We start from the raw sequence: 22,430 nt of genomic DNA, 5'->3' as shown, positions 1-22,430 counted from the left end.
AGCCACACGGGACCACATTAACGGTTTGAATGTGTTCGCATTCGAGAAGTCAAGGAAATTATCCTGACAGCTGAAAGTGCACTAATTACTTACTTAGTCCCATTCCATTATCAATGAAATACATATAATTGTATTGGCTGTCTTCCTCCTCCTCTGACGAGGAGGAGTAGTAAGGATCGGAGGACCAAGGTGCAGCGTGGTAAGTATTCATTATGCCTTTTAATGAAAACGAAACTCGAACAAAACAACAAAACTAACGATAAACGAGAATGAAACGAAACAGTCCTGTCTGGTGACATACACAAAGACAGAAAATAAGCACCCACGAAACACAGGAGGAAAAAGGCTACCTAAGTATGATTCTCAATCAGAGACAACTAACGACACCTGCCTCTGATTGAGAATCATACCAGGCCAAACGAAGAAAAAAAACATAGAAAAACGAACATAGATAACGCACCCAACTCACGCCCTGACCATACTAAAACAAAGAAATAACAAAAGAACTAAGGCCAGAGCGTGACAATAATGCATGGCTGGCTACTGCTGCCTGCATTTGAGCCTATTCCAGACACAGATTTAGGTAATTCACTTGCCCCATATATTTGTCATTACATTTTTTTACTGATCTGTCGCTTTGTAAAAATGTGCATGGGATTAGCTCAGGTCATAATGACAAAGACGTTGGGGGAAATGAGAGGGAGGGGGAGCGATGCTTGCTCAAATCCAATCGTGACAGGAAGCGTAACCTGCACCCCATACATTTCTTTACAGACAGCCAAACTAGCCAATTTAGTTATTTAGATTGCACAGCGCAGCACAGTTTTAGTGACAGAGAGATGCGTGCTGGCAGCTGAAATTTACTTAATCCTGATCAAGTGTAATTACAAAAATGTGTCGTACCGTAATCATATTCGAAAAATTCTCCATTTCCGTTACCATGCTCGTTTTGTCTGAGTACTCAGCACACCCCTAATAGAAAGGGGAATTTTGACCACGCACAACAGTGGAAGTTGGGCATAGAAATAAGGATGCATAAGCAGAAAGATACAATGGTGGATCTTTGATATGAACGGTTTGAATGTGTTTGCATTCGAGAAGTCAAATAAATTATCCTGACAGCTGAAAGTGCACTATTTACTTACTTATTCCTATTTGATTATCAACTAAATAGGCAAACAAATAATGCATGGCTGGCTACTGCTAGCCTGAAGAAAAATTGTGTGACTTGCTTCAGCTGGTCAAAAGTATTGTTATAGTAGTCGAAGAAGAAACATCTGAGACTGTCCATCTAAATAGTGTGACAGGATTATTGATTTAGCAAATGTTGGTTACAGACATAACAATGCTGAATTAATGTTTATGTAAGATTTGTTTTGTCACTTTACATTAAGTTAACTTTTAATCCAAGATCTAATTGGAGAGGTAAGTTTACTCAAGTAAACAGCAACTGACAAGTTAGTTGTTTTCTATTTTGATGTAATTTACTAAATAAAGTTCAGAATAGGCATACACATTTTCACACTTATATTTCCACTTTAATACAGTAGGTAAAACTAGAAATTGTGAACAGCCTTTCATTGCTTGTTCTGCATTACAACAATTTCTTAGGTGAGTACTGAACTAACCCCTAACCTTAGTATAGAGGTCAGTATTGATTTAACCCCTAAACTCTACACTCAACGTGGTATTAAAAGACTGATGACACGACTGTAACTGTAGTGGCTGGTATTCTGGAATCCAGCTTGTGGGATATCTATGACCTTGCCCTCATACTAAAATAAATGCCAAGTGCCCTCGGATCAAAATGAAACAAACACATGACGCAGATTGACCTGCCAACAAAATGGGAAGAAGTCAACCTTGTCGATAAACATGACCCTTTTTCCATGGATTTGTTTGTCTAAAAATAAGAAACAGGCATCCGCAATAAACACCTCTTTCCATTACATTGATTGTAACACAACACAATACCAGACCTCTCAACATAAGGAACAAGGAACACCAACTCGCCACAACCAAACCTGACACAGACGCAGCAAGAGTCTGTCTGACCCAGGATGATTACAAGCCTGAACACTGTACTTGGGACAACTCACAGTTTCCATTGAACACAGTCAGTCAATATCACTCTATTGTAATATGCACATATTGTATGATTAACACATTTTCTGATTAGTAAGATACTCACCATGTTTTGGGATTCCTCGCTGTTACTCCCAAGAGTTCCAGCTATTTGTTTTGTTGTTCAGTGCTATCTAGGACAGCTCCCCCTCAGGAGTATTCTGAGCTATGAACGGGGGAGAGGAAAAGTTGGCCCACTACCCTATCGATATCATGTGAAGCTCCCAGAATATTCCAGACGGCTGGATCGGAAGCCCTGTCTCGAAACATCTACTGACAGAGGAGTGGGGGAGTTTAACTGGAGAGCGAAACATTGACACTCTTTTTGCCTTTGGAAAATTGTAAGAGCTTGTGAGAAAGGTAAGACACATTTTCATTTACATTGTTATTTGACAACTTTGGTGCACTTTTGTTGTTGTGAAAAAAAAATCCTACATGGACCTTTCTGTTCCTTTTTAAACCTCTGAGATGGATTTGTTTTTACATTTAGCGACATTAAATTACTCCACCAATCACTGCGGAAAGAGCAGCTTGCTATGGATCAGGCAAGCTATTTAAATGCATTGGACAGATGAGTGTAGGGTGCGAGATGCGACTGAAAGAGAGTGGAGGAGGCTTGGTTTGACGTGGTGGGCATCTTGTTGTTATGACATGTATCATCTGAATTATGCTCACAGATATATCTACGAAGGAGCGGCTTATATGAAGGAACTTTTAATGTCTTTGACCATCAGAAAGATGGAGCAATTCTTGCAGCACGAGAATTAAAATAAACACACGTCTTACTTTTTTCTAGTTAATAAATCGTGATAATGTGACAACTATAGTATCCTTAAGTAGTATTTAAAAGTTGAATCCATTATTTTCGAATGAAAAATCTGTCTCCCTAATTTCTGAATCACGCTTGTAACGTCAGTAGGCCACTAAACTAGTCTTCCGAGGGGGAGGGCAGATTGCCTACACACAGACACTGGCATAGATTTTCAGCTAGTAGGCAAGCAGACACTGGAATAAGTTTCTGAGTGACAGAGTGAGGGCTTTGCATAGGCGCTTTGTCATGTTTTTTGTCAGACAGGAAAGAAATGCCTACTATGTAAAATAATGTTTTTAACCGGTTCCCATACTTTTAAAATAACGGTTATGTTCCGGAACAGTTTAGATCACTTTCGTTTGTGGTTCTAATTCTGTTCCATGAAGAAAAAAATATCAGGTTTTCGGATCTGTTCCCTGAACTGTTTCCAACCCTTGGTTATTTACAAATCACTTTAATGATTTGAATGTGAAATTTGAACACTATTTCAAGGGGAGCATATCATAATTTCATTATCCAATCCTAACATAATCCCAGTCTCACCCAACCTAAATAAACCCATTCAATAAAAGTTTTTCCTTCAAGTCATCCATTTGCATGGTACGTTTGTCTTAGGAGGGAGTTCACCTTAATTGACAAGCCCACTTGCACATATGTTCCTTTACTTTACTCAAAACCATTCTAGAATTTGATGACCGTGGGACTGCTTCATAAATGCCACATTGCAGGTTCAATTGAATCAATCCCCTAGTCTCTGGCTACAGTACGTCCCAAATATCTCTCCTTTCTCCCAAAGTGTGCACTTGTTCACTTCCTTTCACTGATTTGAAGCCTAGTGGAAAAAAATATGGTGGAAACTCCCTCTAGACCATGCCTCCATCAATCCAATGCTTTTAGATTTTTTGGAAGTAGTGAACAGGTCAAAACCCCTTCAGCAGAAATGGGTATTGGGAACCACCCTATGTAATATATGTACTACACTGGACTTAGGGGGATGATGTAGTGTGTTCCAGTCCAAATTAAAGGGAAATCTCACCCCAATTACATTTGATTTTCCTACACTGTAAGCAGTATGGACACGGTAATATAGTGATACTTTGTAACTTTTTTTGAAAGACATGGGCACTGTCTACACGTTATACGTTTTTTGCATTTCTGGTACAAGACCAATGCAAGTCAATATCCCCGATAATAAGATTTTCGCACGTCAAGTCCAAATCATCTTAAAGTAAATTCATTTAGCTGAACAATCAAGACCAATATGTCATTTTGTAATTTGGGTGAACTATCCCTTTAATCATGGTCTCTAGACGGAAGATGTTACAGCACCCGCCCGGACCAGGCTTGGCCACCCCTGGTGTATATTGATTAGGAATGGGTCTCTCAAGATCCAACATGGTGGACATAATGCATCATACATAACTGATACACTGTATCCTCTCTTTCTCTCCAGATCCAACATGGCAGTTGCCAGCATATCTATCCCTGGTTCCACGCCGGGCCACAACCTGGGGTTTGATGACTACAGTCTCTACAACAACCTGTCAGATGACGAGCTGATTCTGCTGGCTATCGAACGCAGCCTCAGTAATGCCCACAATGCCACTTCACCGGGTGAAGCCAGCAACACCCCAACAGCTCTAGGCAGAAGAACAGACCAGTATAGGACAAATCCATCCCCAACCAAGCCAAACCCACCAAGGCAGGAACCAAGACATTGGCCGCCTACTGCCAACCCAACTGACGCGTATGTGCCAACTGAAAAGAGCCTTCATTCTTTTTCATTATCCACTTTGGGTTTTGGGCCACCATTTATATTAAGATGTAGGCTATGGATAGTTACATACAATTCCAATGTAATGTCAAAATGACATGCTGCACTATAACTGTCCTTATTACATAACATATCTGTAGTTACAGTGTACAACAGTAATTATCTGGTCATTACAAAGTAGTTCCAAATCAAATTGTATTGGTCACATACACATTGTTAGCAGATGTTATTGCGAGTGTAGCGAAATTCTTGTTACTTATCAAGTCACTACATAGCACAAGGACAATGTAATAAAAAGTGTTGCCAGTCAAGACATGGTCAAGGAAAGTGTTCTCTGATTATTATGTTGCTCTAGTCAGTCATATGTGTCTATGTGTCACTGTACAATGCAAATGTTTTCCGAATCATATAACCTTACGTTTGTGGGTTTTGCCATTCGATATCATATGTAGGTTGCAGATATGCATGAGAGTGACTGTTTTCTCAAACGAATGACTTGACTTGTGAGGTGTTTACGTCTGCTTAGCTAACGTGACTAAACTATTTACCCGCTTACTGCTAGCTGGAAAGCCGAGACGCCTAGAGTATCGTTTGTTGACATACAACACCTTGTTTACAGTCTGGTCTGATTGATTCCAGTGGGCCACGTGCCAAACACCTGTCCCATCAAATCTCATGATACTGATCCCTTGCCCAACAGGCTTTTTGGGAATACATCCAAGTAGCATGGTCTGAAGTTCACATGTCACCAAGGTTGAAAAATAGCAACACTGATGAAAACAAGTCTCCGTGCTGAGTTGGATGCAAGATTGCAGGCTTTATAAGGTTTACTAGGTCATGTTACGGTATTGGCAGGACAATTGCTGCATTGCGTGTGCTTGTGCAACACGTTGCTCTAGCATCTCCTAGCGATAGTTTGTCGCGAAAATCTGTAGCATGGTACAAGTTTTTTTATTTTATTAAACTAACTTTTTAGTGTCCTGCAACTGTGCATGTTGGATATGCACATGTCTCAAGCCTACCCCTAAGAAAAAGCTTTCAGAGGAACATTATAGTGGCGATATGAACTAGAATTGAAGACAGGTATTTTAGATGTGTGTACTGTAGTGATTGATACAGAGCTTTTCATAGTAAGCATGTCAGCAATGAGAATCAAACATTTCACTTTGAAGAAACACACAATATCCAATGAGCTTAGGGTCCCACTGTATTAGTTTAGTTCATTTTACGTACACATTTGCAGCAGTCAGCTGTGACTGTCAACTGAGTATATCTCACTGTTATTGTAGCAGGAGAAGTAAATGTGAAGAAAGAAGGAAATGTGACGACGTTGTGGTGACTCATTTTGTCACAGGCAATGGAAAGCGCATGCTGGCATAGCACAGAGGCGACGGCTCCATTCAGTATGTGCTGGAGACAGAGGAGTAAGTGTCTTCTTTCACAAAGGGTATCTTAGCAACACATCTTCCCTTCACACCAAGACATGAACACTTTAGGATATGTAATGATGTTTGTATTAATATGTGATGGCATTTATTGTATGTTATTTTTCCACCTCATAGGATACAAACCTGCTGGGAATGATCTGCTTAAAGGGAAATTCCACCACTTTCACTTTTCAAGATAAGAAAATGGCAAATACAACTGAATAATAATAACTGAATAATAATAACAATGATTTTCTAAATCTGCAACAAGTTTCTAGCCATGGGAGGGCCTTCTCCTGCTCACCGTGTCACCACCATTCTAGTAGTGTTTACAAATCACTGCTTTTAAAAACGTTTTTAGTTTTGATGACATCAAATTTCACTTTTTTATCTTATCTTTTAACCACAGCGCCATTTTCACAAACGTAGACAGTGCTATTGTGCTTGAGATAAAGTGGTGGAATTACCCTTTTAAGGTAACCAATGTTTTTCCAACACCATAAACCCTAACTAAGGATGAGTGTATTTTGTTTTAATCCACTATCCATAACTCAAAGTTAACTAATTAAAAAAAGGAATCACTGACAGAGTTACTGAGTTTGAGAATGATCTGGATTTCCGCTTAATGTCTTGTATTGTACATGTGGGCTAGAGGAAAAAAGCAAGTGGATGATGATGGGTATGTTTGCCTATTAGGGAACAGGACACTATTGTGCAAGCCATCCTGAATGGAGATGTGACTACGGTTCAAGCTATGGCTAAAAACAATGCGAATAACATACTGTGGCCTGACAAGTATGGATGGATCCCGCTGCACGAGGCTGCATATTATGGCCAAGTCCAGTGTGTCAGGGTTCTTCTTGGGGGTAAGTGCAATTAAAAAGTCCATGTATGAACATGTATAGCGATAGGTTAATGTTTAACATTAGTACAGTAATTTTGGGGATTGTTGTCCTTTTTGGTAACACTTTTATTTTACAATCCTATTTCAGCTTGTTGACCTGATATTTACCGAGAAAGTTTGTAGTTGTAACTAGGGCTGTTACAGTGACCTTAATACTGCCACACCGGCGGTCACGAGTCATGATGGCAGTCAAATTCCACATGACAGTTTAGTTACGGAAATTAGGCTTCTCCAAGCGCTGATGCTGCTGATGGTCATTAGTAGCCTACCAAACTTGCTAACTGTCTGGTACTCAGCACTCTATTGTCCCTCTAATCACTCTCACATCATTGCAAATGTAATCAAATATTTAATGAGAGCCCATGAGCTTATGTTTTGCATAATTTCTATAGGCGATGCAATTGCGTGAGAAAACAGAGTGATGGCCTCTATTAAAAAGAGGAGGCCATCACTCTGCTTTCTATAGGCTAGGCTTACTATATTTATTTCTCAACGTTCCTAATATTAAGCACATTGCTTCTCTTTACAACAGGAGTATAGCCTACCTGGCTGGCATGAACATGAACCACAGTAAAAGTGTCCTCCATTCTCTATTTAAGTGCATACAGATGACATGTACTTTTTCCCACTGCCTCTGTTTCGAGACAGATAATGGTCCATTCTAAATCAAAACTAATTTCACATATATTATTTAGTATATGTAAAGACAAGAATAAATCAAGAATAGACAATATTAGCCTATCACATGTGAATGATATATTATCACTTGTGAATGATGCCCAGCTTGTGTGCAATAAGGCAAGAAACACATGCCTTTTTTTGCGACTTTTTCAAATCAAGGTCACACACCTCGTGCATTCTAGGCCATAGGCCTATATGTTTTGATAATGTTTCTATCACAACTAGTGGCCAAATAACTTCTTAAAATTAAGCACATTAATCCACTTTCCAACAGGTGTAAAGCCTAACTGGCATACATACACAGCACATGGAGTTTCACGTGAGTTTTGGGAAGATCCTTTTCACCATAAAAATGCAACTTTATAATAAAAGCATTACATGCATAATCACATTTGCAGTCACTTTCGATAATGGTGTTTTCTAGCTAATGGAACATTTCCACTTATAGCCTACTGCCATGTGCGTAATGCGGCGCTTATAATGTGAAGATATAGTCAAATAGATTATCAACATTTTTAAGCTAAACGTTCTGATCTGTTGTGTCAGCCTCATTGCTTAAAAGTTTTTGGGATGCTAGTGGTTGCATTCATTTGGGATCTATTCCATTCCACAACTGTCCCAGACTATGTTTGAAATATTTATTTCTTGCACAGAATAGAATAAGTCGTCTTTTTTACTATGGAGGATGTTAGATTGACATAGGCTAGTGATTTTTTGCTGTTCGTTAGGCCTACTCATCTTGTTGGCTGACAAAAAGTAAATGTGGACAGTTTTTCCAATATCTTCAATATGCACCTCGGAATTGGATAAGGATGCATGCAGTTGAGTCCCTGGTGTGTCTGTCTTCACTTGTAGCTTGTGAGAAAGACCTGATCACATGATGGAGAGCCATTTCAGTGAGAGGTGCTTTGGAGCATGTAGCCGGGAAAAGGGAATTATAATTATTAGATTCAGCCCAAGGGCACAATGGCCCCTGGCCGCAAAAAGCACAGATTTTTTTAAGGGGCATTGCGGCCACACACAGGGGATGGCATTATTAAGTGCTTGTCAAATTGTGAATGAGCGACTGATGAAGTGTGTACAGTCTGCACAAAAAAACAAAGCAGAGCTCATGCCTTTCATGCAACTTTTTTCAAATAGTCATTAGTCTCATCATGCAGCCTTAGAATGTATTAAAACTCAAAACGTATAGCCCAACGTTTGTATCACAACTAAAGTTACATAAATAACTCTAAATTAAGCATACACTGTAGGAGCACCTGTTTCTTTGTTAACCGCTCAACACAGAATAGATGCATGTGTGCACTCCCTCAAATCATTTGGAGAAAATATCCTTTCTATTTTATTCAGCTTTGATCAATTGTATTCTTAATAATAATACTAATACTATAAAATAATATGAAACAATGCCACGGATTTCTAAGTAAATCTTGTCTGCTAAATGAACTAGTGTCGCCCACAGCCATTTGGCATAGCCAGATCAGGACCTAACATAACGACAACTCAGAGTATGCTATTCTTTTCTTCTGAAATAGACTACATTTTCTTCATCTCATGTTTCTTTAGATCTGTCTAAAATAAATAATGGATTTGTTGTGATGGTGTAGCCTATATTACATTGATTTATTAGACTTTAAAATGTAGATGTTCCAAAGGTCTGCATCAGTGGCTTGAAGGCAATTTATATTTTCTCGGCTCACGTCAAAGAATTTAACGATTGAGCACAATAGCAGTCCATACCAAATGGAACACCCCTTTTACCACATAATTACCAAGTATTTTACCATTTTACCAATTAAAACCCAGCTAAGTAGCAGACTAAAATACAGTATAAAATAAAGTATAGCCTAGTCTAATTTTGTGTTCTTCTTTTCACCCTTCAAGCTCTACCTAGTATGATTAACAAGTGTGACCTGAAAGGCCAGACTGCTCTCATCTTGGCGGTGTACAGGGAAAAGGTGGCCTGTGTAGAGATGCTTCTGGAGAAGGGGGCTGACCCAGACCTCGCCAACAAGGACAGAGAGACCCCACTCTACAAAGGTAACACATTTGCCTTAGAGACCTACTAAGACCTAGATTATATGCCTATCACTTTGTAATTATCCTTTTATTTTAAGCGTACTAAGTCATAGGCTACTTGACTGATAATAAAATTATGTGTTGGGCAGCAAGATCAGCACACTGTGAGAAAAAACTGAATGAAAAACTTGCCCTTCATGGATTTGAAAGAAAATGACTGGTACAAGAATTCCTCCAGCCGAAGCCTACACCGATCTAATGCTTTAGCATTTGTGGGGAATACTAGTGAACCAGTGCACACTTCATGAGAAAGGAAAGGTATATGGGGGGACAGGGATGGCTTGATATGAGAAATACAGCTACACTCAAAATCTGCCATTACAGAATGTCTCTTCCAATACCATTCTAAGCTGTCTTACATACACTGGGAATACCCCCAAACCCTTGTTTAGGAAACACTGTCTTCCATGACTAACAAAGTCTGGGATTTCTTCCATTTAACTTGATCTTTGACTGTATTCCACAGCTTGTGAAAGTGGTAATGCTGAGATTGTGGTCATGCTTCTGAATCACGGTGCTGTGGTGAACAAACACTGCATTCAGGGCTGTACAGCTCTCCAGGAGGCTGTGAGCCGCAACAACGTGGAGATCTGTGAGATCTTGGTCCAGGCCGGGGCGAAGCTCAGCCCAACCAACATGTACAGTATCGCGCCCCTCTTTACTGCAGCCCAGAGTGGACACGAGGAAACACTTCGATTTCTCATTAAACACGGTATGTCTTTCCCCTGGGAAAATGGGTGAACTCTGTAGGCCAGCGGTCACCAACCTTTTCTGAGTCAAGATTACTTTCGCAGTCAATAAGCAAGCATAGAGCTACCACTCAGATTTTTTTTAATGGCTTAAAAAATTTAACATTAACCTAATAAAAACAATTATTCTGTAAGATTGAGGTTTGTGGAGTAGGCCTAATATATGATCACAGCATATTAGCTACAACATGCTTGGCCTGCCAATATTGTTCTTCTCAGACCATATTATATTTCAAAACTCGAGCTTTGATTACTAAATAGATCAGTTGGTGTAGCACTTACGAGGCACAACTGAGCATGAATTGAAATAATTTGCAAATAAGTACCTTTTTTATTTTACTGGACTGATGGTATCTGCTTCTGATGGTAATGGTGCTTTCAAGACAACTGGAAACTCGGAAAAAAACAAGGTCAAATCATTACGTCAGTGATCAGAGGTCTAGAAAGATGCTAGAGTTTCCGACTTGGAATTCCAAGTTGGATGACCGTTCAAAACCACTTTTCACAGTCGGATCTCGTTTTTTCCTGATATCCCAGTTGTCTTGAACGCACTGAAGACAGAAGTCAGAGATTTCCCAGTTCCCAGTTGTTTTGAACACGGCATTAGTATCAACGAAGGGAGGGAGAGAGCAGCAGAGAGTCTAACTCTCACTGTCCCTGCTCTCTCCTTCCTTTCTTCTGGTGAGACTGACCAGAAAGAGAGGACACCATCTTCTACCAGATGGCAAAACTCGAGTCGCACCGCATCTGCCTCATGCACAAATTCATGTTATTCCTATGACCAGAAAAAGTTAAATATTCCTTGATATTAAAAGAGACATGAAGATCTGCTAATAATGGGAGCACTTTGCTTATCCGGTGCGCAGGGCTTCTGAATCAAGTACACCTACCACCAACAGCAAGAAAAAAAGGGAGCACAAGTCTTTATCACAGCCTTTATCGTTGAGTTTTTTACAGACATGTTTGGTGATCGACTAGGAATGCCTTGATGAACGGCCAAAGGGCGCAGATCACATAAAACGGTCATGGACCTCTTACTATGGATCGTTTGTTGACTTTTCTAACTGTCAGTTGCGCTGAATATGTTCTAGGTGCTGACATCAACAGTGAGGCAAGTGATGGGGCCACCGCTCTGTATGAAGCGGCTAAGAATGGCCATGAGGACATTGTGGAGCTTCTTCTTTCTCAGGATGCTGATGCCAACAAAGTGGGCAATAAAGGACTTCTGCCACTACATATTGCTGCCCAACGAGGAGCTGATGGGTAACTGCAATTAGCTTACAATACCTTGATACATGGGAATACTACAAATATCAATGCACAGCACCCTTAAAGCAGAACTGAACTCTAGAACTAACTTCTCTTGTCGAAAACAGCATATGTAGCATCACAACTAGTCAGAAACATTTATTCTAGTCATAAAGTCAGTATCGTCCAAAACAGAGTTTTGTGTACAAGATTTTTCCATGACTTACATGAAGGTTGGCTTTTGATTTCTACAATGCCCACTAACACGGGATAAACATCGGCGGCGTTTGAGGTCTATCCAGAGACCGACCTGCCCAGCAGCACAGCTGTTTGGATTTGTTTACATAAGCAGTGGTGGAAAAAGTATCCAATTACCATACTTGAGTAATAGTAAAGATACCTTAATAGAAAATGCCTCAAGTAAAAGTGAAAGTCACAAGGTAAAAAACTACTTGAGTAAAAGTCTAAAACTATTTGGTGTTAAATATACTTAAGTATAAAAAGTAAATATAATTGCTAAAATGTGACTTGTTTCAGGAAACTAGGTGTACTTCCCAGAAGTGCCATTTGAACTCAAATTAGCTTAAAATAGCGAGCGATGTTATTTCTTTGTTATTAGATTCGTTGTTGGACTAAAAACACTGTAAACTCACCAGGAATTCAAATCAATAGAGATACATAATGGTGTCTCAATTTAATCAAGCTTTGAAATGATAACATTATTGTAAAATGTTATCTGTTTGTGCTTACTTGCGGTCAATTTGCAGTGTACAAGTTATTATAATTATGTTCCAGCCCCTGACCATCTGCACAGAACAGACTTTTTAAATCACCCAGCAGTGCCATTTGCAGAAGGGGACATAACTTGGGAAGGGGACTGGGTGTCCTCCCATTTTTTCAGGCATCTAAAGCCCATTTCCTGCATTTCTACACAATGGCCCTTTTAGCCGTCTCTATTTAGAACAACAAAAATAAGCAAAAATGCCCACAGTCATTAAGCTAGGTAAGATATTATTAAATGTTTAAGTGATTGATAAGACTGAACTAAGACTGAATCCATGATAATTCAATAATCAATATTGTGTTGCACCTTTAACCAATAGCCCAACAAATGAACAACTCTTACAAATAAAGTACAAAAACAACTTTTGATTGTCTTTAAGACATCCTCTATATCAAATTTCAGCCAGACAGCCCAGCCAGCCAGAGCTAACTGCACACGGGACCCCCACCAGTCTCGTCAATAACTCAACTCTCCCCAACACAACTTCCAACACACATCAACACACAGAAACAGTACACCCTCCACAGAATTCATATCATAAGCCTAATAGTACTTGCACACAATATAGCTGGGTCACCCCGTCCTGCCCCTAGGGGTCCACGACCCTGTAGCGCCCCAATCCAACACACCCCACTCAGCTTTAGGATCTTAGTAAAACATTCATTAACGGCTTCAGGTGTGTTAGGCCAAGGCCAGAGTGACAACAGTAAGGACTGAGCAGCCCAGCAGCTAGGGATTGTCTAAATATCCCCTGATGTGGGCATGTTTTCAATACAATACAGTATTCCATAAAAGACATCCAGACCCTGTGAAAGTTGCACAGTGTATCCTTAATCTTAAAACAAAATCTAATGATACTGTACATAACTTTACATTTCTTCCATACATTGTGGGAGGAAAATCAACCTTCCAATTAATGGCAATGCATTTATTAGCCACTATTTTATTTATTTATTTAACTAGGAAAGTCAGTTAAGGACAAATTTGTTGAGTTTTGTCATATATTGTCAGTATGTTGTGGTGGATTGGGAGACTAGGGAGGTGGGTGTTAGAGTAGATGAGGGCGGGCCAAGGCTGGGGGAGGTATAGATAGAGGGGATAGTGACTGGGACGGACATACAGGTTAGAGAAGATGTTAGGGTTAGAGGGGGTTGGACCTGGAGGAGATACAGCCAGGTAGATCCATGTAGTCAGTCATCATGGCTCATAAATACATAGTTCCCAGTTAGTTAGTTACCTTCCAGCTCGTCATCAGGCCACCAGCCCAGGTCACAGGCTTGACAGGTAAACTCATCCCGGACAATCTCATTGTCCTTACAGGTAGTGCAGATCCAGCAGCAGCTCACCTCGCCCTTCCTGATCACCTGATCACACAGAGGTCAGAGGTCACAGGCTATCAGTCAAAACAGTAACAATACCCAAACCACAACAAATCACAACCCCCACACCACTAACGGGTATTAGTGTCTAATATGGCCTTGATGGTGCAAGTTTAGGCCCTTTGCACCACTAGGAGCTAAAATGAATAAGTCAAGTCAGGTGCATCATTATTATTATTATTATTATTTTATTTTTTTAACCTTTATTTAACTAGGCAAGTCAGTTAAGAACAAATTATTATTTACGATGACGGCCTACCCCGGCCAAAACCTAACCCAGACGACGCTGGGCCAATAGTGTGCCGTCCTATGGGACTCCAAATCACAGCCGGTTATGATACAGCCTGGAATTGAACCAGGCACTGTAATGACACCTCTAGCACTGAGCTGCAGTACCTTAGACCACTGCGCCACTTGGGAGCCCATATAAAATGCTAGGTTACACAGTTTCTTCTGATAACGGTTTCCAGTATAAACATTTCCAAGAAAACAACAACAGGGACAAGGGAGAATCTGTAGACATGCTGAGATAAAAGTACATACTCTTTGCAAGAATTCAGCCAGCCTTCACAAGACCACAACATATGCAAATATGTCCCCTTTTGAGCTTTACACCTCCAGCAGATTAATACAATTTCTGAGTGCATGATATTCTGTTTCACTAGCATATAGTAGGTTCTATGGATGGTCTTAAACTGCAGTAATTTATGTCTGAGATTATATGAACATGACTGGGCATTCTAACATATCTGTATCGTTTCATCACCAGGTCTTCCTCACATTTTAGATTTACAATTTTGTGTCAACGGTGAAAAGCCTCTGTCAACCATTGATACAGTTTGGAAATCAACTTTGGAGGTTTGTCAGACTGCCTTAAAATAGCATCTGGCTTGTCCAGTGTTTGCTGGACAGAGAGAATAAAGTGTTGTATCTGCAGAAAATGCACCTCACCTCTGTCACAGACTTGTCTCGCCTGGCTGCCTAACTCTACTGAGACCTCTGTCACAAACTGATGCTCCTAAAAAAATACTTTGGTGTACATTTATACATTATATTATCCAATAATAGAATCAATGGTTCAATAATTGAAATTACCATAATTCCCAGATCCCAGACTGTAGCTTTGAACTTAAGCTGCTGTCCTGTAGCTACTGTAGGTCAATCAATCAATCAAATGTATTTATAAAGCCCTTTTTACATCAGCAGAAGTCACAAACTGCTATACTGAAACCCAGCCTAAAACCCCAAGCAGCAAGCAATGCAGATGTAGAAGCACGGTGGCTAGGAAAAACTCCCTAGAAAGGCAGGATCCTAGGAAGAAACCTAGAGAGGAACCTTGCCGTTCACCTTCGCACCCCTGGGCCAGACTGCACTCTAGAGGCTAGCACTGGAGTAATATGATAAAAAAATGTGGTTCTAGGCAGGATTCTAGCAGCCGTGTTTAGCACTAACTGAAGTTTATTTAGTGCTTTATCCTGGTCACCGGAGACCAAAGCATTGCAGAAGTCTAATCTAGAAGTGACAAAAGCATTGTTTAGCTTTTCTGAATAGTTTTTGGACAAAAAGTTTCTGATTTTACAATGTTAAGAATATGGAAAAAAGTTGTCCTTGAAATATTCTTGATATGTTTGTCAAAAGAGAGATCAGGGTCCAGAGTGACGCCGAGGTCCTTCACAGTTTTATTTGAGACAACTGTACAACCATCAAGATTAATTGTCAGATCCAACAGCAGATCTCTTTGTTTCTTGGGACCTAGAACTAGCATCTCTGTTTTGTCTGAGTTTAAAAGTAAAACCTTTGCCGTCATCCACTTCCTAATGTCTGAAACACAGGCTTTCAGGGTAGGCAATTTAATTGAAATGTACAGCTGTATGTCGTCCACGTAGCAGTGAAAGTTGACATTGTGTTTCTGAATGACATCAACAAGAGGAAAAATATATAGTGAAAACAATAGTGGTCCTAAAACAGAACCTTGAGGAACGGCGAAACTTACAATTGATTTGTCAAAAGACAAACCATCCACAGAGACTAACTGATATCTTTCCAATAGATAAGATCTAAACCAGGCAAGAACATGGTCTAATGCCATTAAAAGGTCAATTACCACCTTCACGAGTGCAGTCTCGGTGCTATGATGTGATCTAAAACAAGACTGAAGCGTTTCGTATACATTATTTGTCTTCAAGAAGGCAGTGAGTTGCCGTGCAGCAGATTTTTTTTAAATGTTGAGAGTAATGGGAGATTCGATATAGGCCGATAGGTCTTTTACATTTTCCAGGAAAAGGTTTGGCTTTTTCAAGAGAGGCTTTATTACTGCCACTTTTATAAATGGGGATAAACATACCTGAATTGTCCAATAGAAACTCTTGTTGCAACTGTTGGACTAATGATTACACCCTAGAACGGATGGAGACAAGAATGTGCAAAGTGGTATTGAATGTGTCATTGTCTGTCACCTTGATTACTAAAATTTCTCTTGACCTGTTCACCTACGTTATAAACTTCCATTTATAGGCTCGGTTGTAGCAACCTCATGATGGGCATAGGGAAAGTGTGAGTATCCTATAGTAGCCTAAACCTATCGATATTGCATTAAGCTGGTTGAACGGAATATGTATGACAGTCATCCAATATGCTGTAATAGAAATAAGGCCATGCTCATTAAAAAAGAAATATTGTCCTCCCTCATCTTAAACGGCACTGATCGCCGCTGTACTCTACCTCCTAGTTTCTATTTCCAACTCCACTGACTCACATGCACCTTTCTCCGCACCTAAACTGAAATGAACAGAAGTTAGAAAGGGACTCTCAACCAATGAAAATGCTACTGTAATCTTTCAGTTCGTAAAGTACACAATGCAAAATGCTAGGTTTAGTCAGAACTGTGACACATATTCTAGACACACCACAACAAAGCTGTGAAGAAATGTTATTTTTCGGAATAGAATGTGTACTGTATGCCTTGTGTCCTGTGACGGTATTTCTTGTGGAGACTTGGATTCCTCGGATTCCAGTTGGAGAATTCCAGTTGGAGGATTCCGGTTGGAGAATTCCAGTTGGAGGATTCCGGTTGGAGGATTCCTGCTATCAGAAGGGTAGTAACCAGGAAGGGAATTCTCCATCTGGGAATACTCTAACTGTGATTTCTGAAAAATATGGAAACTTTAGGAATGTTTTAAGGGAATGCTTTAACCCGAACACTAATCTTCCACTCTGGGCACCCCCTAATTTCCTCTGTGTGGTTTTCTATTTCAGTATCGTGTCAATGCTGATCAAAGTCACCAGCAAGTACAGAGTGAATCGCAGTGGAGTCAGTCCCCTCCACCTGGCCGCCGAGTGCAACAGGGATGCAGTTGTGGAGGTCCTGATTGAGGCCGGCTACGACGTCAACGCCATGCTATCAGATGACCGCTCCATGATGTATGAGGACCATCGTAGCACGACTCTCTACTTCGCTGTCGCCAATGGCAACGTGGACGCAGCCACCATGCTTCTAGAAGCCGGCGCCATCCCAAACCTGGACACCTTCAACCCTCTACTGGTAGCATTGAGGCAGGGTAGTATCGAATTGGTCACTTTGCTGGTGGAGCACGGTGCCAATGTCAACGCCAACGTACCCACTCACCCCACCTCGTTCCCGGCCACCCTCATATTTGGTATGAAGTACCTGTCCATGCTGAAGTATCTGATGGACAATGGCTGCGACGCCCTCTCCTGTTTTAGTTGCACTTATGGCAGTGGTCCACACCCACCACATCAGGATACCTCTGAGAGGGATGACTTGCACTACAATACCAATACACTCAGAAACACTGGGGAACCTGTTCAGGTAAACAAAATAACAATTAAATGTTTAGTATGTGCATATGTGTAATATATTTACATACATTATAAAATATAATGCCAAATAAGAATAAGGGGGATTATTAGGTGGCCAAAATGGACATTTAGCCAGGACACCAGCTTTAACACCCCTACTCTTGCAATAAGGGGGATTTTTAATGACCACAGTGAGTCAGGTCACCCGTTTAACATCCCATCCGAAAGACAGCACTCTGAGCAGGGAAATGGCCCATTCACTGCCCTGGGATTCGATCTTAAGACCGGAGGCCAGAGTGCTCCCTACTGGTCCTACAACACCACTTCCAGCAGCATCTGGTCTCCCATCTAGGACCAACCCTGCTTAGCTTCAGAGGTAAGCCAGCAGTGGGATGCAGGGTGGTATGCTGTCGGCAACAGTTGTAAGTACTATGTAACAATGGCAAGAAAGTGTATCCAAACGTGCTTTAGCCCAGCTTGATCAAAAAAGGTAATCAGTTCCTAGACTGAGGGACTTGAAAATCCCCAAAACATTCCTTACCCCAGGACACTTCACCGGGTTGAAATATAGAAAAAGGAGCACTCTCTTTCATAATATGTACTGTCAATAAATTATCGGATCTATGCAGAAACAGATCAATTTAATTTCCCCCTTTATAGTCACTCATTGAAGTGTCCTGTGGTAAGGAATGTTTTTTTGATTTACTATGTAATAATGTTTACCTACACTGTAAACGTCTATAATTGTTAAGCTGTCATGTTAGCACATAGGTATTTGGGACACTTCTTGTAAAGTAGAGACTAAAAAATACAATATACCATAGCCTACCATTGCTTTTTGTGTTTCCATCATTAGTTCTGTGAGGTAATCTTTACTCGCTGGGCAGGACCCATCATAGATGTACTCCTGAATTACGTTGGCCATGTGAAACTCTGCTCCAGACTTACTGAGCACCTAGATAGCTTGGAGGACTGGGAAGTCATCAAGGAGAAAGCAAGTGAGTGTCATGTACACATACTGTACATACACACAGACACACCTACACATACTACACAACATAAGGTAGCATTTTGGTATAGCAGGACTGTATGCTTGGCTAATAAGCAGGGTTCATACCAGCCTGTTACAGTGGTGCCTTGACCTGGATCCCAGAGCTAATCTCTAGCTAGCAGCTGCTGGCAGGCTCATAAGGGACCGAGTGGCACTGTGGTCTAAGGCACTGTATCGCAGTGCTAGAGGTGTCACTAGAGACCTGGGTTTGATTGATTAAAAATAATTTTCCCACTGTGAAGTGTCAGGTAGCTACTGGATTTCTGTGGCTTTACAGCGCACAGTGTTCCTCAATTCTTCATTTTATGATTGGATCCCCCCGCCACCAATTATGCTTTTGGTTTGGCCCGGTACTCAGAGGGGGAAAAAAGTTGAGCAAGGCTTGTAAGAAGAACAGAGAAACGTGCAATATCTCCTCTCTTTCTCTCTTTCTCTCTTTCATCTCTCTCTTCTTAGCAAACCCTCAAAACTGTGAGCTAACTTATAACAAATCAATTAGTACAGTCACATTTTATGGTAAATTCATAAGCATGAAAAATAATTATATTGAAAATTATATTTTGTCAAATGGGGAAAGTTTCTATTGTGAAGTGATGCGCATCTCACATGTGAATGCTAGTTTTCAAAACAAGTGGTAGTTGGTAACGGTTATATTGGGATCAATTTTGAGAGCTCAATGACCACTGTGGAAATATTTTCAACCTTTAAATAATTATCTGAACCTCAGGCAGTAGGCTCAAGCCAGCCTGTTTCTCTCAGTGCAGCTTGCCCTGCATGTCTCTCAGACTCTGGCCAGCAGCGAAAGCCTATCCTCCTTATTAATGTTCAAAAAAACAATATGAAGGCCAAAATTCTGGGGGGATAGCACTAATCATGTTTATGCAACCTAATAATCATCCTTACAATACTTCTAGAACCAACTTAACTAAAGTTTGGGAAGCACTGATCTGGCTAAATGCACAAATGCCAGTATGCTGCAGCCAGCCTGCATGCTGCATCAGTTAGGCTACAGGTTATTTAGCTCATTGCTAAATAACACACCAGCCTGATAATATGGACCAGTATGTTGTTAGCCTAATTTCTGGAGGGGGAAAATATATTTTAGACGATGAAAAGTGTGGTGAAGGGTACACAAACAGAATAATGGGTTATGACATGTAAATGTAGTTAAAGCAGGGGTTTGATGGTGACTTTCTGAATTATATTAGTTAGACCAAGAGTTTAAAGTAATACAGAAATGATTGGTATTTCAGTTGTGATTGTCCAAATTATCAGAAAAGTTTTGTATGTATTTTCCCTTAAAAATTAACCAGAAACCACCATTTCACAGCTATTTCTTTTTTTCTTCTTTTTTGGGGGGGTAGAATGCCCCCAAACCCCCTACAAGGGTGTCAAACCCCGAATCCATTGACCCTGAACCCCCCCAATATTCAACACAAAGTTATGCCCTTGGCTACTGGGGTTACTGATTGGATGAGGGGGAATTCATGCATGCACACACGACACTGCCCAAACAGCCACTTATTTGGAATGACTTGTGCACATGTTATGTACTTTCTATATACAAGCGTCACATACAGTATTACTGTATCTGTTGCCAATGTCTTCCAGCGCAATCACGTCCACTGATGCAGCTGTGCAGGCTGAAGATTCGCCAGCAGGTTGGAATCCACAGACTGAGGTGCATCAAAAAACTGCCCCTCCCACCACGACTAATCAAGTACCTCAACCACGAAGAGCGCAACCAAGAAAATGTTTTGTGAATAATAGTGTGTGACATTATAGTCAAAGTAAGAGATGATGAGGGACTACAGCACAAAATCTTTTGACATAATCAGTGTTTTTGGTGTGAATCCTTTTACTCAAATTTGAGCAGTAATATAGAGCAGTGCTTACCAACATGGGGTACTGCAAGTGGTCCTCAATTTATTTTATTATTATTATTATTATTATTTAATATTTTTCTTCCAAACATAATACCAGTATAGTATATGGTATTATAAGCAATTGTACATTACTTTTTACAATGCAAGTTGTGTTTCCCCTTAAATGACAGATTTGGACACCGATAAACACCTAAATTGGAACAGAGTGGCTGTACAGTAACATGCTATACATTACACTTCATTACTTTACTTCTAATGGTTTGTGACACCTGGGACCATCAAGTGACAAAAACCTCCAGGGGACCATGACACAATGTCCCAAGAACATCCTAAAAACCTCCTTGGGGACGACAGGAGGCTGCTGAGAGGGGAACGGCTCATAATAATGGCTGGAACGGAGCAAATGGAATGGAAATAGACACCTGGAAATCCATTCTCTCCAATTAAAGTGCCACCAACCTCCTGTGTTGGGGATGTCCCCGGGACAAACCGGGAACTAGACAAAACCTCCAGGAGACCATGACACAACATCCTGACCACTTTAGGCGTCCGTTTCATGATGTTCCGGGGACATCCCTTATATTTGCTACCATGGTTATGCATATGCTTCCCATATTTATTCTGAAAAAAAACTAAAACAATTTAGCGCTCTCCATATAGGCCAATTCCCACCAGAGTAAGGCCTTTACAAACATACAGTGGGGCAAAAAAGTATTTAGTCAGCCACCAATTGTGCAAGTTCTCCCACTTAAAAAGATGAGAGAGGCCTGTAATTTTCATCATAGGTACACTTCAACTATGACAGACAAAATGAGGAAAAAAAATCCAGAAAATCACATTGTAGGATATTTAATGAATTTATTTGAAAATTATGGTTAAGGTTAAGGTTAGGGTTAAGGTCATGTTTACGGGTTAAGGTTAAGATTAGGGTTAAGATCATGTTTACGGGTTAAGGTTAAGGTTAGGGTTAAGGTCATGTTTACGGGTTAAGGTTAAGGTTAGGGTTAAGGTCATGTTTACGGGTTAAGGTTAAGATTAGGGTTAGTTTTAGGGAAAATATAATTTTGAACGGTTGTAAATTGTGTGTGTGTGTGTGTGTGTGTGTGTGTGTGTGTGTGTGTGTGTGTGTGTGTACTTGCACTTCACTTCTGACAAACTCCTCATGAGGGTGCCAAATGACTTCACAGGGGATTGCTCCATGGATAAAGTTCTGTTGACACATTCATCCCTCTTGCCCTCTAGCATTGGACGAAACTACTACAGTAGTTACATATAGGCTATAGCATGGCTATACCACATAACCAAATGTTGTGCATTATTCATGCAATGTACAGTCCATAACATGATGGCCCATATTTTTCCACATATAATAATCTACATTGTGGGTTATGTTTTATCTTGGATTGTTGTCAAATTTTGATTGTGATTATATATTGGATTGTGAATAGTCACAAACATCCATATGGTAGAGGCAGCCATTTTAGTCTTGAAACAGGTCTTAAAACCCCTCTAGAGTCAATGTCTGCGCTCCCGAGGGAATCTCATTAGCTAGAGTGGTGTTTGTCAGACCACGAGACATCCTGAAAATCGGTCTTCTCACATAATCGTCTGTAGCGTCTGAACGGTTTCGCCTAGAAACGAACCCCTCTATGGAAAGCTGAGACTCCCACGAACACGATGGAGTATTCCATTTTTCTCTACAAACATCTTGGGA

At 40.4% G+C, this 22,430-nt stretch overlaps 1 protein-coding gene across 1 annotated transcript; it reads left to right on the top strand.

Annotated features, from left to right (window-relative positions):
- Window positions 1-2,014: 2,014 nt before the first annotated feature.
- LOC139582280 (ankyrin repeat and SOCS box protein 2-like) lies at window positions 2,015-20,917 on the top strand. The gene is made up of 10 exons (XM_071412291.1): window positions 2,015-2,116; window positions 2,225-2,484; window positions 4,389-4,682; window positions 6,833-7,002; window positions 9,606-9,761; window positions 10,267-10,512; window positions 11,641-11,812; window positions 17,216-17,828; window positions 18,636-18,777; window positions 20,442-20,917. The coding sequence occupies exons 3-10, from the start codon at window positions 4,396-4,398 to the stop codon at window positions 20,591-20,593; spliced, it is 1,938 nt and encodes a 645-aa protein (XP_071268392.1). The 5' UTR covers window positions 2,015-2,116; window positions 2,225-2,484; window positions 4,389-4,395; the 3' UTR covers window positions 20,594-20,917.
- The last annotated feature ends 1,513 nt before the right edge of the window (window positions 20,918-22,430 follow it).

This window comes from Salvelinus alpinus, chromosome 8, assembly GCF_045679555.1.
Source record: "Salvelinus alpinus chromosome 8, SLU_Salpinus.1, whole genome shotgun sequence".
NCBI lineage: Eukaryota > Metazoa > Chordata > Actinopteri > Salmoniformes > Salmonidae > Salvelinus > Salvelinus alpinus.
This window is presented reverse-complemented; position numbering and strand designations above follow the sequence as displayed.